General features: G+C 46.3%; 3 protein-coding genes across 3 annotated transcripts; 1 reads left to right on the forward strand and 2 right to left on the reverse strand.

The window, feature by feature from the left end:
* Positions 1-2364: 2364 nt before the first annotated feature.
* F4817DRAFT_347945 (ferric reductase like transmembrane component-domain-containing protein) lies at positions 2365-5247 on the reverse strand. Its single transcript, XM_049304621.1, has 3 exons — positions 4393-5247; positions 2548-4320; positions 2365-2472 (listed from the first exon to the last, which is right to left on the reverse strand). The coding sequence occupies exons 1-2, from the start codon at positions 4563-4565 to the stop codon at positions 2607-2609; spliced, it is 1887 nt and encodes a 628-aa protein (XP_049155789.1). The 5' UTR covers positions 4566-5247; the 3' UTR covers positions 2365-2472; positions 2548-2606.
* A 1512-nt stretch (positions 5248-6759) lies between these two features.
* F4817DRAFT_319208 (uncharacterized protein) lies at positions 6760-7491 on the forward strand (the record flags this gene model as incomplete). The annotated part of the gene is made up of 2 exons (XM_049301027.1): positions 6760-7167; positions 7243-7491. 2 exons carry the CDS (start codon positions 6760-6762, stop codon positions 7489-7491), a joined length of 657 nt encoding a protein of 218 aa, XP_049155790.1.
* Positions 7492-7635: 144 nt separating this feature from the next.
* Positions 7636-12337, reverse strand: F4817DRAFT_230071 (uncharacterized protein). Its single transcript, XM_049298910.1, has 5 exons — positions 10225-12337; positions 9311-10171; positions 9109-9182; positions 8755-9024; positions 7636-8676 (listed from the first exon to the last, which is right to left on the reverse strand). Exons 1-5 carry the CDS (start codon positions 12011-12013, stop codon positions 8071-8073), a joined length of 3600 nt encoding a protein of 1199 aa, XP_049155791.1. The 5' UTR covers positions 12014-12337; the 3' UTR covers positions 7636-8070.
* Between the last annotated feature and the right edge of the window lie 3129 nt (positions 12338-15466).

Genomic DNA, 15466 nt, shown 5'->3' on the forward strand with positions numbered 1-15466 from the left:
TTGACGATCATCTAGGCACATAATACGGACACGCAATGCCGAAGTTTGTTTTACGAGTCGTGATATCGATAGGACCACGTAGACTACCCCCTAGATATGTTCAGAACAGATACGACATGTAGTTCTGAATACGATATGACATTAGGCTATTCGAGGTCCAAGACTACTATTAGCGTAACAGGTATGGCATTTAATGCTAGTAGGACTATATACTTGTCAAGTTCCTTCATCTTTCATGTCTTCGGCTGCGCACACTATGGAGCAATAATTATAACTATAAGCCAAAGCGTAGAAGGTGAATAACGAGCGACGTTGATGTTATTCGGGCCCCACCAGCCTGTGTATCTGGGGTAATCGGCGAGTGAGGCTCAGTGGTTCCGGGGAAGTTCGGAAGTCCCCCAAAGCTTAGATATGCCACGGACACAGACCTATAGGTTGGTGGTATTATTAATTAGCATGTGCATAGCTCATGAGGCTGGAAGCAAGGGACCTCCCACACATACCAGACCCTTGGATAAGGGTTGACAGGGAATGCTAGCTATGATCAATCAGCTGGTGATCTTTCGGCTAGATGGGTCATAAATCAGCTCAAATATGACGAATTTAATGTTTATATGCGTGACCCCTTGTAAGCCCCCCGTCTTTACAAACTCGCTTTCGGGATTGTCTAGCTAACACTGGCTAACACTAGTTAGCACTTGCAAGCCTTTGTGATCCCCGTATGGCTTTTATATTATGTATTTGGCCGGGATGCCAATCGTAGGTTGGAACCCCGTGACGGTATATAGGTTGGGTTCGTCCTTAACTTCAGATTAATACTATTGCTTCACTAAGGAACGCCACATGCATACTGAGGCTTGCAGCCGTCTAATACGAAGAACTATATGTACCTAACTAGAGACATTTCTGTACGTCCACTTCTTTTCTTTAGCTTCTAGTTGCTATTAACCTTCTAGGAGTAGGATTCGCCGAGACTTACCTGAGTCGGCTTAAGAGATAATAAGAGACCGATCCCAATTAATACCAACGGATAAAAGCTTCATGCTTCCGTCCGAGTGTTAATTAGTCTCATCATATCGCAGGAGAGTTTGAGTCTAGAAGCCGGTTGAGCGACCGTCTGTTCCTCGGGCAGACTATTGGCGCACGTTCGGGCCCGAGCATTATCAAACAACTATGGGCGATACTAGAGGTACTCATCACCTTAAAAGAGTGAGAGTAAAGCAGTGATGCGCCCATATCCCGAAGCTTATGTTGTGCAACTTAAGGCATGCGGCTTAGTATCGACTATACCAGGATGCTCTCTTTTACTGAAAAGTTGTTTAGTAGTTAGTAGTTGACCCCTTCGTACTACCGGACAAGACATCCTTACCTAGCTGTAATCTTAGCTATGGTCATCTCGCAATGTCTTATGCACAAGCTCTCTCGCATCAAGCAAGGCATCCCCTGAATTTAGAATATCCTCCTAACATAGGTAACAATCTTGGGTAACAATCTTTAAATCAGACTTAGGTCATAGTTCGTTAACCTCTTATAACTACCGAGAAGTTATTTCCTTAGATACCACCTGCTAGGATTGTACTTCGCCAGCATTCTACTCTGCTTCGCGAATTGAACACGAAGCTGTGCACAGACATACTTCGCAAGTATGTGTTAGGTACCTACCCGGCACTGTTCTTGTCGACTTCTTTCTGTGGAATAATGAATAATTCTTGAAGCACTGTTTAATGACCACCACCTTGGCAACAAATATTGAATGCCATTAATAACTTAGGATTATTTTTTTCATCTCAAGAATCTCAGGGGATCCAATACCACGTGCTTGAAAGTCACCTCCATTCTCCCCTTTCTTAATTTATCATGTCTCGCATTTCATCTCCATATCGAAATAATTAGGCAGGTTCTTCAATGTCGGCTATCTTGTGTAGTAGTTTATATATATCTAGTCGTACCGAAGTTATATTGCATTCAGTAGTTGCGCGGCAGTACAACCTCCGTTCGTATCCGTAATGACCGCAGGCGAGTGCGTATCGCATTGTACATCGATAGGATAAGATGGACACCTATAAATTAAATATATAACTCCTCGGGTTCAGTAAGGGGAAGATAAAAGGAGAGTGCAAACTTTAGAATTGGATACGCAAAGACCATCAACTTGATGAAATACGGACCAACGATTATCCAGGTCATAGAGGCACAGACCATCTAAAGAATTGCATTGATATCGTGCCGCACCTATGTCAAACAGGTGATGCTCAATATTGTACCATGACGTAGAAGGCATCTGGTGATCTTCGGCTGACACGCGATGAGAATATGTACATGTACTTAAAGTGACCATACTACGTTTCCTCCATGTGATCGCGTTTATAGGCGAGTTATTCACATGCTATGAGTTCACTCAGGGACTTAGTCATGAACTAGCGGCGTATTCAAATTAAGACTTGTGTATGTGCTATGTAGTTCAAGCAGTAACTTAGAGTACAACTGTCAACAACGGCGAAGTGCTATTTTGATGGGCACGAATGGGTATAATGAGCTATGACATACGTAGTCGGATCATTCTGCAATCTTTGTCCTCACTGCTATAGATGCTCCTCAACCTCCGATCAAAAGCAGTATTCCTCTACATGCAAGTGGATCCCCTGGGCGCCTGTGCCTTTGTGTACCGCGCGTTCGTCGCTCAGCTTCGCCACGTTGGTTCTCACTGTGGTCACTAAGGATTGCCCGCCGCATACCACAATCCCCGTTTCTCCCCCAGTAGCTTCAACAGCCGTTCTGATGAACTCGGCTACGTCCGGTCTTGACGCCGAGTGGTGAATATGTGAGTCGGAGCTTGTCTCCGAGAGGTCCATACGCGACCTACCCATTAACGGCTGGATAATTCCTTCAACATTCACCGATACCTTTACATCTTCGAATGTATTCTTCTCGTGTGTTGAAGAGGTTGAAGACGATGAAAAAGCCACGGCACCTAGTGTTCCGAGTTGCCCATCCCCAGTCACAGCGATATGAACGACTAATTCGATGCCTACCGACTTTGCCTTTTCCATGGCCTCATGCAGACGTTCGTGGTAGAACCCAACTTCCTCGCCCTGCTTAGCCGTCAAAAGAAAGTCCACACGCTTGGTGCATGACCTTTTCTTGGAGTGAAGCACGCTCTCCAGGATAGGAAGCGTATATGACGCCCCAGTAGATGCGGAAATCAGGACTAGCGTTTCGAAAATATCCCAACGAGGTGGGTTTCCGTACGGGCCTATAATCAAGGCTGTAAGAGCCTGCTTCTTTCCCATTGCTTCCTGTTTTCTCGCAAACTGGCCGAGTCGTTTGGAAAAGCCCGAATGAGACCGTATTACTAGTTGAATGCTGTTACAGATGCACGTCTCAGGAGTCTGATGAGCAGAAGCAATCGTGTACGGGTGCGCTTCGAATGGCGCTACTCGAGGTAGCCACAAATAGAGATGCTGCCCTGCCTTCCACTTGAAGTGAACATCCTTTATAGTGAGCACCATTATAGACTCTCCAACCGGAGAGAGTTGCGTCTTATGGCCAACCAACTGTCCGCCTTGACAACATGAGCGATTCGGGCGCAACTTGATGTTCTGCCAGAACAAGAGACCGAGACGGAACACCCGATCGAAACAGAGGGCGGCGACTGCGAACCACACATTATATCTGGCACTTACAGGAACATGAACGTAGACAAGCCATAGGAATATAACAGCCGCCAAGATGTGCTGAATGACGAAAACCTCGTATGCTATGGATCGCAACGGCTTAAAGGATGTGATGTTCATCCATAGTAGAACTCCCCAAGCGCCAAACCCGTACTTGACCATATCCATCATCCCAAGTTCAACGCCGACTATGTCGCTATCGACCCAGCCGGCAAAGAAACAGAAGCCATGTACGGTTGTAGTAATCAAGATGGTCCGGGCTGACCATCGGTGGAGCCAATTTAACCTCTCATAGCTGGTCCCGGTAATCAGGGCGATGACGTTGGTTCTAGAGGCTAACAGATAGAGGAGAGGCACCTGCGTAACGGTTACCCAAGCATTGCGATACCCTAACCTCTCCATGAAATTGACGTCTAGAATCACCGCATCTTTAAACATAATATAAATAATAGCGGCCCAATAGAGTAGGAGGAGGAAAATGTGGCCCATAGGTGGCGGTGTTAGCCATGTCAAGTTTCGGATCGGGACGTAAAGCTGTGGGTAGCTCATCTCCCTACAAACAGCAGTTAGGGTCGCCCATAGCTGCGAGCAGAAGTTCGTAGGCCTCGTAGGAAACCGCACTGAGTGTGATCTGGATCTGCGAAGTCTATACTTGAGGATTAGTCCAACAGGGTAAAATACCACTGATATTGCATGCGATTTAAAGGAAGTAGCTCACCTTGACCCATATAGGACGAAATTGATGATACGGATTATGAGAAATAGGACGAGGGCGGCTGCGACAAAATACCAGTAGCTTCTTGCATAGGCCTTGTTGATAATTGTGATATCACCACCCAGGGATGCGCTACCCATGTCCATATCCATCATATCCATGTTTCCCATTGCCATCTTGGATGCTTCCGCTTAGTCTTTGTCGAACAAGTATATCGCAGGCATGGATCAAAGAAAGTTTTAATAGTATGCGCAATGCGCAGTAGACTTAGGAGGTAGTTGTAGACAAATCCTGGGCTATCGGTAGCCTTCGCAAGAGACAGTTGGACATTGCAGATTCCGTATCGTGTTGAGATTCACGCAATGCCCTTTGAAAAACTCTTTGAAAAAGTTCCCTGGGGATTATTACGCGGAAGGTATGAGGCAAGACGATAGTTCCCAGTTTTCGATTGTGTCAGGTCTGCTGTCAAGGTATGCCTTGGCCTCGGGTAAGTAGTAAGTAGAAGATGGGCGTTTTGGGATGAGTGACGGTTGGATAAGACAAAAATTAGAAATGGTGAATGGTCTGGACCAGATTAGATAAAATAATCAGGGACCAACTATTGAATTTGAATTAGGAAGGCGAACTGTATAGGTAAACCAGGTAGGTGGGAGAGCTTGTCGAGAAGGAAGTTGCATTATATGGAACCTTATTATGTATGACATATGTACATACTACCTCTTATTAGGCTAAGGTACCTTAAGTAATTTCACATCTCAACTTTTCCTCGGCGCGGCGCGTGAAATAAGGAATCACAACATAGATCTTTGTTTGCTATGGTCTAGTATCCTAGTGACCTCTAGTAACACATAATAAAGAGCGGTCTGCCCAAGTAGTACTAAAGAAGTTTGAAATGACACTTCGTTCCGCCTCTGCCATACATCTATGAGACGCCCTGTCAGACTACGCTTGATAAAATCCAAGGTTGCATGATAATTAGAATCGAGCAGCGCGGGTATCGAAATCTAGATCAAGGATGTTTGGGGCTGGAGGCGCTAGTGGGAAAGGAGGGAGATAAACTGCCCTAATTGCTCTTTCTTTATGCCTGTAAAGCACGCTAAAGCGCTGAATGCCGCCACAATTTGCTCAAATAGCCTCAATCGGAAATCGCTGAGACTATCAACCACTCAGAATGAGGTGGGGCAGGGCTTAGATGGACCGGGCTGGATTAAAACTCCCTGTAATTGGCGGCTCTATCCCCCTATATCCTTGTAAGAAGACCCTGAGAACCAAGATGTGTCTTGCATGGATCCCCCACATCAACGACAGGAACAGCAAGAGCAAAACAATATGATCTGGTAAAAGGACTTCCCTTTCCTTATCTCAAGTTGTGAAGGGTGATTTACTATTAGACGTTACTTGGGAAACCATACCGCCGTTAGTTATACATACTACTAAATCCTATTTGAGTACCTACCTAATGTACTTGTGTTCACGATAACGGTATGTGTACGTGTTACACAACATAACAAGGTACCTAAACACGACCGATAGGTTACCTAGGTACATACATATACTATGGGACGATCTTGCTCTTGGGGTTGACACAGATAGGTACATTCTATTAAAACATACATATGTTGTAATCCAGACTTATTTTCGGCTAGTAGGAAGGAACAAGTTCTGAAGTAGCAGCCGTACTTGACCTAAGTTACTATGCACATACACAAGCCCAACGTTACACATGCATCTCAAACTAACGCTTCCCCGTGTACTTCATAAATTCAAAAGGTCCTTCCCAACTCGATCCGGGAAGGACTAGGCTCGCATCTCTAGTGAATCCAGGTACGTGGGAAGAGAAGGAAGTAGCGATATACATATTTTTGACAAGTGATAAATTGGCGGCCCTTCAGTCCGTCTATATCTTTACCATTTCTCAGCCCAGTTTGTAATTCCAAACTTCGTCCCATCTCCCATCTCCCATCTCCCATCCCCCATCTCCAATTTCTACCTACCAGTATCACAACTTATCACAACTCGTCTCATTTCTTGTTCTCTCTTCAACAACGTGAATCACTTACTACCTACCTACCTAAGGTAGTCAGTCATTTAACAGTTCGTCTTACCTATTGCAGGTTACATCAAAAGGTATTCCCCTCGCGTCTCTTTTCTCTCCCCTCTTACACATTCTTCACACATTCCTTACCCATTCCTCCCGCATTCCCCATTCCCCATTCCCCATTCCCCATTCCCTTCTTGACTCTTTTGTCAACCTCGACTTGAACCCTTAATCCAACAAACAACTCTAGTAGATTCTGTTCTTGAAAACTTATCTGATCCTAATACTTCTACTAGTAAACCAACAAACTACAACCAACTTTAGCCGGCACCATGTATCTCATGTCATTCATCGCGACGGTGATGTTGCTCTTTACGAGCATCGCCAATGGCCACTTCACCGTAGAGCACCCCCCTACCATCGGTCAATTCAACGACGAAACCGAGGGTGACCATCCCTGTGGTGGCTACTCACCTGATATCACCCAAGTCTCTACCACGGATTTCCACGTAGACGGCGATGTCATCGCCACTACACTCACCCATCCCGAGAGTACCTGGTTATACCGCATCAACATCGACCCCACCGCACAAGGCAACTGGACCCAAGTCTGGCCCATCTTTCAGCAGAGCGGCCAAGGCAAATTTTGCAATCCCCGAGTTACCATTCCTCGCGAATTTGTTGGCAAGAAGGGTTTTCTCGGCATTGTCTCTCATGCTGTAGACGGATTTCTATACCAGGTAAGTAGTATCAACTATGCACCGTCCCAGTAGTAGATCCTCTGTTTATTACCCTTGCTAATTTAACAATCTTAGTGCTCCGCTGTCAACTTCGTCAAGGGAACTGCTACTACGCCCAGCGACTGCACCAACGGATCAAGCGTCACGACCAGTTGGATTTCTGATGATCAGCTGACTGCCAAGCTCAATGAGTCTACTCCGTCGTCATCTAAGCAGCACACTCCCAACTTTGCCATCTCAAGCAAGAGAGAGGCGTTCCAGGGCTTTGGTGGCATGCTCACGATCGGCCTGATGGTTATTCTAGGCGTAATGTTGACGGTTTAAGGCCTCAATGACATAGAAATGATTGGGGATAGGCATGATTTTATTCTTCTCGATGCATTGATTACGCGAAGCAAAGTTTCCTACTATCACGATATCTTTAGCCGCAGCGCAAGATATCTGGGGCGGTCCTAACGTATGGTTAGAAGTGGGCGTTTTTACTTCCCTACGTTATAAGTGGATACCCCTAAATGAATTGCGAATTCCATTATTCCCTTACTATTATTTGGTATTAATTAAAACTTAAAAGGAAACAACCTCTCGTTGGGTTTATTACCGTCATTAATCCAGTGACTATTGAACATCACTCAAGTTTATGGCGTTTCACAAAGATTTCCTGGGTAGCCGGTGATACTGCATCTATCTTCTATCCCGTATTACTGATGCCAACAGATAGAGGCGTCATAAGCTCAACTCCCTTACTGTTTGACAAAACACCGAAGCAAGTCAAGACGAATATTACTAAAATAGAGTGTGTTTGTGCATCTAATCGATATCCGAGAGTATCTCATCATCTCGTCTAGTATCGTCCAGTTCTAATCCATTTAACTCCTTAGGTACTCCGCGTATGCGTCCGTACACTCATATATGCATCTTATCCATATTGGCGTCTATGGCGTTGCTACCCTCGCCATGGTGACCGTAGAGCTGTTCACGCTTGACAGTGGAGAGCCTTCTTGATGCTTTTGGCTCGCCGGCACTTCCTATTTGGGAGCCAGCCCCTGATTTGCGGATATCGTGTAGTGGGGGGACATCCTCTTCTTCCTCCTCTGCAATGCTACCTTGCTCGCTATAGTCGTCCAAATCGGAAACTTCAGCTGTCTCATGCCCGGTAAAGTTGATTATGGCTTTGCCGCCTGGGAGCCGTACATCACGCGCGTCCAAGGTTTCTGCGATGTCGAGGAGGAGCACTTCCATAGGACATATGTAAGCAACCTTTTTGCGCCCACTCCACGCAAGAACGTGCCCGCAGAGGCGACCCTGTGGTCGATCAACTACCCAGGCGCCCGAATCACCCGGAATACCTAGCGGTAGACTAGTCCGAGGATATACTTTAGGCGGGTCTTCCGTAGCGGGAAGTGGGTATCCCCGGACTGTCGAGCATCTACCGCTAACCTGATAGGTATGGCTAGGAGATGATCGGCCGTAAATCTTGACAGAAGTCAAAGCCGGTAAAATCTGACCCATCTATTCAAACACAAATACCGTTAGCTAGGACCGTTTCCGGACTTGAAACTGCGACTAAAATCGACACCAAATACTTACTTGTAATCCGCTCGTGCGTGCAATGCATTGAACCTCCAGTCCTGGCAAAGACTTTGCTGGAACCACTTCTGTTGGGTGGATATTCCCTATTGAAGTCGTAGAGCGGAAACTGCTGGATGCAGCACGAGGAATGAGGTTATCCGGGGGTAGCCTCTCATCCTGGAAATCGAATAGAGCCCAATCAATCTCGTGAACAAGCCCGCTCTCATTACGCCTGCGTATCCCAGATGAGGCGTACATCTCGCCAAGCCTATATGTGTCGAGATGGTCCTAGCAATCAATCAGTTTTATGCATGTCTTAACCGCAGTTATGTGTAGCCTCAAGGCTACAGTGTATCAAGTATACCAACATACCTCATCCATCGTCTCCTCTGAGGGATAGAATCCTTCCGGTACGTCGTCAAAGGCAGGCTGAGTAACTATATATCCTATACACAACATATTTAGTCGTAGGCCGATAAACTCCTGAAAGACTTCAAACACGTAGTAATAGGGAAATAACCGTGTTATTCTCGTAAGGGGCCGGGGCGCATACTTGGGAAGGAACCCTACATACCATCTCCGCAGCCGGGCTCTACGCCCGGGATATCTCCAAGCTCGGTGAACTCTTCTTCCTCATCGCTTCCCTCGTCGTCACTAGTAATATCGGTGAGGTATAATTCTGATTCGGAATCTGAGAACTCCCCTGCAAATTCGTCGCTACTATCTCCCACCGATGACTCGCCTTCTAATTGGTATGCCGCGGCATTACTGCGAGGAGGTGCGTTGGCGCGCTTAGGGTCAGTCTGATCAGAAGGATTCAACTTGTCAGTTGGGTCCGGGTCATCCAACATATGGTGAACTGTCATCCCGTATGGCTTATCGTCGACGATGATTAGGCCCCCGAAACTGACGGGGGGGAGGTGCTTGTCGCCTACCCACGCGCCAATGCTGGCACCATTTTGCGGTCTTTCTTGATATCCCGGATTAGCGACTTCGGAGTCATCTTCGTCACCTTCACTTTCGTTGTCATTTCTATCGGGAGAGATTGAATGCTGGCTCTTGGCCATACTCCTCGTAGGTCCTTTCCTAGAACGTGCCATAGATCCACGGCAAACTTTGAGCCCGAATTCTGTCGTCCCATCAAAAAACACACCAAGTTTCTTCTTCAATATAGCTCGAACCTTGCTCACTGAAGTGCAGATAACCAATACAGTCGGCTTGGTCTTCTGGGGCGACTCGCCAATAGACTCCAACGAAATCTCGACAGACTCTGGATTTTTGCGATAAAAGTGCCGTAGGGCTAGGTTAATTTGAGGCATGAGAGTGCTATGCCATTGTTCAATTGTCTCGCTTGATAGCGGTACTTGAGGATACAGTCGAAGCTTGGGTCGCGTGTCCTTTGGACGGTCTGATGTATTTTCAAGAAGCTTTTCGTCTACTAGTATGTCAGCATAATAGCTCCAACTATAGGAGAAGGACTCAGCTCACGCTCAGGAGCTTGCTTGATATCACTTCCTGTTCGCTCCAGTTCTGACGGTACTTGGGGACTTGATCCGTGAGTCGGCCGAGCGCTAACAGACGGTCCTGCCGGGGACTCAGTCACTATTCCTTCTCTTCCCGAAAACCTATCAGAGTCTTCGCTTATTCGTTCGTCTAATCCACTTATTCCGTCTAAGATGCAACAAGCTTCTAGATAGCGGCTAGCTCTAATTTGTACTTGGCTTAAAATCTCTTCGGTGGAGCCAGGATGAGAAAGCTCTTGGTCAACTGCATTCCAACATGCCTGGACAGCTTTCATATACGGTGTACCGCAACGTATCGCTAGTTGTATCAGAACGGACTCTGATATGCTGGGCGACGCTTGATCCGGAACCAGATTCTCGAGTTGAGTCCAGAGGCCGATAGATACAAGCATCATGGCTAACGAGTATAGGTCTAACGTCCTAGTGTCGCTCTTTGAAGAAAGGGGTGATTGAGTGGTTGTTCGGGGATCGAGCGGATGACGATGCAATAAAAAGGTAGAGGGGGGCGCATTACGTGCATCCTCCTCGGGAAAGATGTCAAAAGACGATACGAGAGGTCTCCTGACATCTACCTCGCCCATGATTAAGTCAAGGTCGTTCCCGGTAGTATTGCAGAAAGATATGGCAGACGCGCTAAGATTCCCGTGGGTAATACCTCTGGCGTGCATATCAAATACCGTATTGACCAAATTATGGGCAAGGCGGAACTTGGCCTCCAGCATTGGTTCGAAATCCGGTCGGTTTAGAAGCTCCTTCAGTGTACACAAGTTGTCGAGAGGATTCTGGGTAAAATTTTCGAAAGTCACCGGATTGAAACCAGGTGGAAACTGATAGATCAGTGCCAGTCTAGATTGTCTCATATCCTCATGATATCCTAAAAGGAGAGGAAGACCGATCCACGAACCAGGAGACCTTTGAGAATCCGTCTGGAGGCCGGCACTTAGCTTCTCAAACCGAGACATGTCGGGCATGATACCGGTCGCCGAGTATATCGGATCGAATGGTGCATATTCTACGAGGAGGGGAGACCAAGGCTGCGGTCCCTGTCGATGACTCGGTTCCCCGTGGGCCTGCCTGCCCATGAAAAATATCTCTTGGGGTCGATCCCGTGTCATCTCCGTCTCTGAGACGGACGCGGGTTGCATCGATCTTAAATTTGTGAGAGCTTGCAGGTCAATTTGTTGAGGTGTTCGAATCCTCGTAGAACTATAAGGTCGTAAGTCTTCGGTCGAAGCGATAGGTTTAAATTGACCCGCAGCCCGCGATACTGCCGCAGAAGACCGCGTCCGAGAAAGATCACAGAGTGTATCGATAGACGCGGTTAAATCCTTGACGAGGTCCTCAAACCTCCCCTTATCCCAAACTACTAAAGGAGCCTTTCGGTCGCCTATCCCCTTTTCCGATTTCTTCTCGCTTCCGACAGCCTGCCTCGAAGCAAGCCACAGAGGTTCGGCTTCCGCGAGGATGTCTTTGATAGTAGCCATTATACTGCCTACGAGATCACTCAGGCCCGCTTTAGATAGCGATTCGTCAATCTCTGCAGCCTGGTTCGGATCAGACCATTCTAAGCCCCAGCTTACCAAGCGGTCCTTTTGTATTCGCAGCTTGCGATGCAGAGCTTTTATATCGGGGTCATCAGGACTCGGGGCTGATTCCTTGACGAAGTCGGATGACTTTTTTGTGTCATTGTAGAGCCTACTAAGTCGACGTTGGAAAGGCAGCTGGAAGCCGCCGCGGGGTAGAAAGGACTCCATGGTGACTGATTATGGATATAGATACAACAACCTATGGTATATAAATTCGAGCCTCTCGGGGTTTGAAGTTGGTTATTTCGCGGAATAGCACCGATTATATAGACATATAGAAATATATCTCTCGTCGGTAGATGGTAGATAATATAACGTCAGCCTGAGCGGTTCGAATTTCCGTCGTCTCTCCTCAGCACGACATTGGCAGGTTTAGTTAATTACGGGTATATAAAAGCCTTAGGCGTAGAACAAAATTAATACGCATGTATAGATAGAGCAGCGTGAGCTGAATCGAGAGGGAATCCCAATGCTACTTGAACTGGTGATTCAAACGAGAAGCGTCAACAAAACCCCCAAACAGGAGTGAGTGAGCCTTAGTATGTACGCATCCGCGTGTGTGGAAACGGCTAGGCATACAAAGGCGAGGCCGCGAGACTCCTCGCATCATCCAACATTAGGAAGCTCCCCCGTCGTGTGACAGACGAGACGAAGAAGTAATTCAGCTGCCTTGAGCCCCGCGAAGAAGCGCAGCGTAAAAGTAATTTCGGTGCCTAGACGCATGTGTATGCGGATCCATTGATAGGCAAGGTATGAAGACTAGTTAAACTCAGGTTAGACGAATCTTGCTTCAAGTAGCTACCTAGGTAGGTAGGTATGCTTCTTTACGTTTGGCTGCTAAAGTTTCGGAGTCGGAGTGCTGTGAGTAAGGCAAGGTTCAAAATGCTGCTGCCTGTATCAAGTGGAATTAAAGTTTGAAGATGCAATAATTTGATTGGTTCTAAATCGCTGCTAAGCAGCAAGTCCACATGGCGTTCAAATTGGACAGGGATATCGTACATTGCGACGTAGGTACCTTTTTTCTAGGGTACATGGATATAGGTACCGACAGGCCGATACATCTGACGCACAGCTGGTTCGTTTATTGACGCACGATGAGCCGACGCTACATGTACCTCCTAACCTATATGTACATGCAGGTAGGTTAGGTATTCATTTACAGTTCTTCATTTACTTTTTCTAATAATATTATAATGCTAATATTTCCGTCTTCGCTCGGCCTGATCGCTCTTTGTTTACCTAGGTAGGTACTCTGGCTTGCCGACAATCCATATTGTCTCGATATCACAAAGACAACTTATGTTTGCTTTGTATAAAAGATTCGGGCCTTGTTTTACGGTCCCCGGCTTAATCAGGTATTTAACAGCTAGGATCGAAACTCGTGCTATAAAATCAGCCGCAGCAATTTATCTCGATCCATCATCAGCTGGCACTAAGGTCTCAGATTAACGTACATGTGTATTAGACTGTGAATCTGAGCCTAGCCGATTCCGAATCTTCTATCTGCAGGTCAGAAACTTCTCCAGTAAGTCCGATAGTTCGTATTCTCAAGTCGGTCTTCCTGTATTCCTTACAAAAGTATCATCACAACATATTATCATGGCTTCCAGATTTCAAGTAGACGGTATAATCCTCACGATTCCTACCGGAAACGGTCAGCACTGCTGGAAATTCGACATCGTTTATTCATGCGGGCATCCTGTCATCGAAACACATTGCGGCCACATCCATGACAAGGTCATCCGCATCAAGCGCAATGACCACAGTGGTCCCTGCTGGGCGCGGCGGTGCGTCGTAGCGACGAACACTCACTTTATTCCCGAGAAGTGTCATCGTTGCGAGATGTATGACCTGAATTCCGAAGGCATCCGGCCGTGAAATTCCTAGATAATTCCTAGATAATTCCTAGCTGTGGAGCAGCTGTCGAGTAGATAGTAAGTACGTTTTGAGCGACGTAAGCAATAAGGTATGTTCTTAGTAGGTACTTTGATCTAGTCTCGTCTATTTTTGGCCCGGGATGGTGTGTTCAAGCTAGGCTTCACTATTTAGACCGGCGAACTTAAGAGTGTCCAGTAGGTAAAATTATCTTCTATAAACTCTTATATTACATTAATAATAATAATCTTCGTTCTATATAAGCCATCATTCTACACTGATTATATACAGTTAATTATACTACGGATACCGTCTCTTGAGCATAAACTGACCTACCTAGGAACTCACTCGACCCTTAGTAAACTATACCAAGACTTTCTAGAGTTATTAAGACCGCTTATGTTCTCTTCATTCATATATATGCGGCCGTTGTCATGACCAAGTAGCTTCTCGTCATCTGCCAACACGTAGGATATGCTAGGCCCAATTGTTTAAGATGTAACCCAAGGGATGGTTCGGTACAACTAGCCTGTTATTGGATCGGGAGAAACGACACTAGCATCTATTTTCAGATAATATTTCTGCCTGCTCATTCTTATGCACGTAAGATTGTTGGTAGAAACTTCCATGAAACCGTTCCAGTTGACAATACGGGTTAGTAGCAAGTGCTCCTATTCCCCTATTCTTTCATGGACTATAATCATCACTATGGTACAACAGGTCGTGATCGGATTGTTGGCTTATCTCTAAAGGCTCTTACTGCGACCTAATTCTTACGACGCCAATAACACCTATACGTTCTAACATGAAAGCTATCTCTAATGTATTAGAAAGGGGTTCTCAAAGACTACCTATTTACTAACATATGATAAGGGCGAGAAAAGTCATCAAAGCAAGTACAAGTCACATATAATATGAATTCCCAAGATTTAAACCGGGATAAGTGTCTAAAGTTGAGCGCCGAACGCGATAATTAGAACCCTCTAGCTTACATTATCTCGTGACCACCTCCTTAGGCAGCCTTATATTTCTATTATCAGTTATCATAAAAGCCAAGCACCCTTAGATACCCCCGGGCAATCTAACTGGTGCTAATAAATGGTTCGATCGAGATATCGGATCTATAGCTAAAAGTTGCTTAAATACCCGACTGCAATGCAACGTTCACAAGTCTCCATGTCTAATAGTTCGCGAGCCACGGGCGGGGTGATTAGGAAAACATATCAAAGACTACATATCGCATAGAGAAATCTTGTAAATAGTTACACAGGTGCTCTGTCCGAGGGACGAGGGGCCGTGAAAAAAACTAATAGCAGATCCCCCATTCGCCAATAACCCGGCTAACACGCATGGCACGAGCGTCAAGGCTTTCATAACACGAGGTTATTGCTTTGAACTGCCGGCTGCTGTACTCCGTGATGGAATTCGTAGACTTCGAATGAATATCGGTCCGGGATATGGTGCGCTCGCGCCCCCGAGATCTGGCTACCTGCAGGATCAGGCGGAGGTGATTTAGCTGAGTCCTTATGTCTCGAGACGGCCGGCAAGTCGCATCGGGCCAAAAAGGTGGCGCGAGGCCGGAACGACCTAGAATCCCAATGAAAGATCACTTGGAGGTAATCAAACAGATTCATGTTGGCAAGCGAGGCTTATGCGGCCGGAGAGGCCAGCATACGGTTGTTTGCAGCGCCTCGCGGCATATTTTCTTCATCGCCGTCGTAGAATATTACAGTTCACTTGCGTCAA

The sequence above is a fragment of the Daldinia loculata genome (genome assembly GCF_022478755.1).
Source record: "Daldinia loculata strain CBS 113971 unplaced genomic scaffold F4817scaffold_56, whole genome shotgun sequence".
In the NCBI taxonomy this organism is placed as follows: domain Eukaryota; kingdom Fungi; phylum Ascomycota; class Sordariomycetes; order Xylariales; family Hypoxylaceae; genus Daldinia; species Daldinia loculata.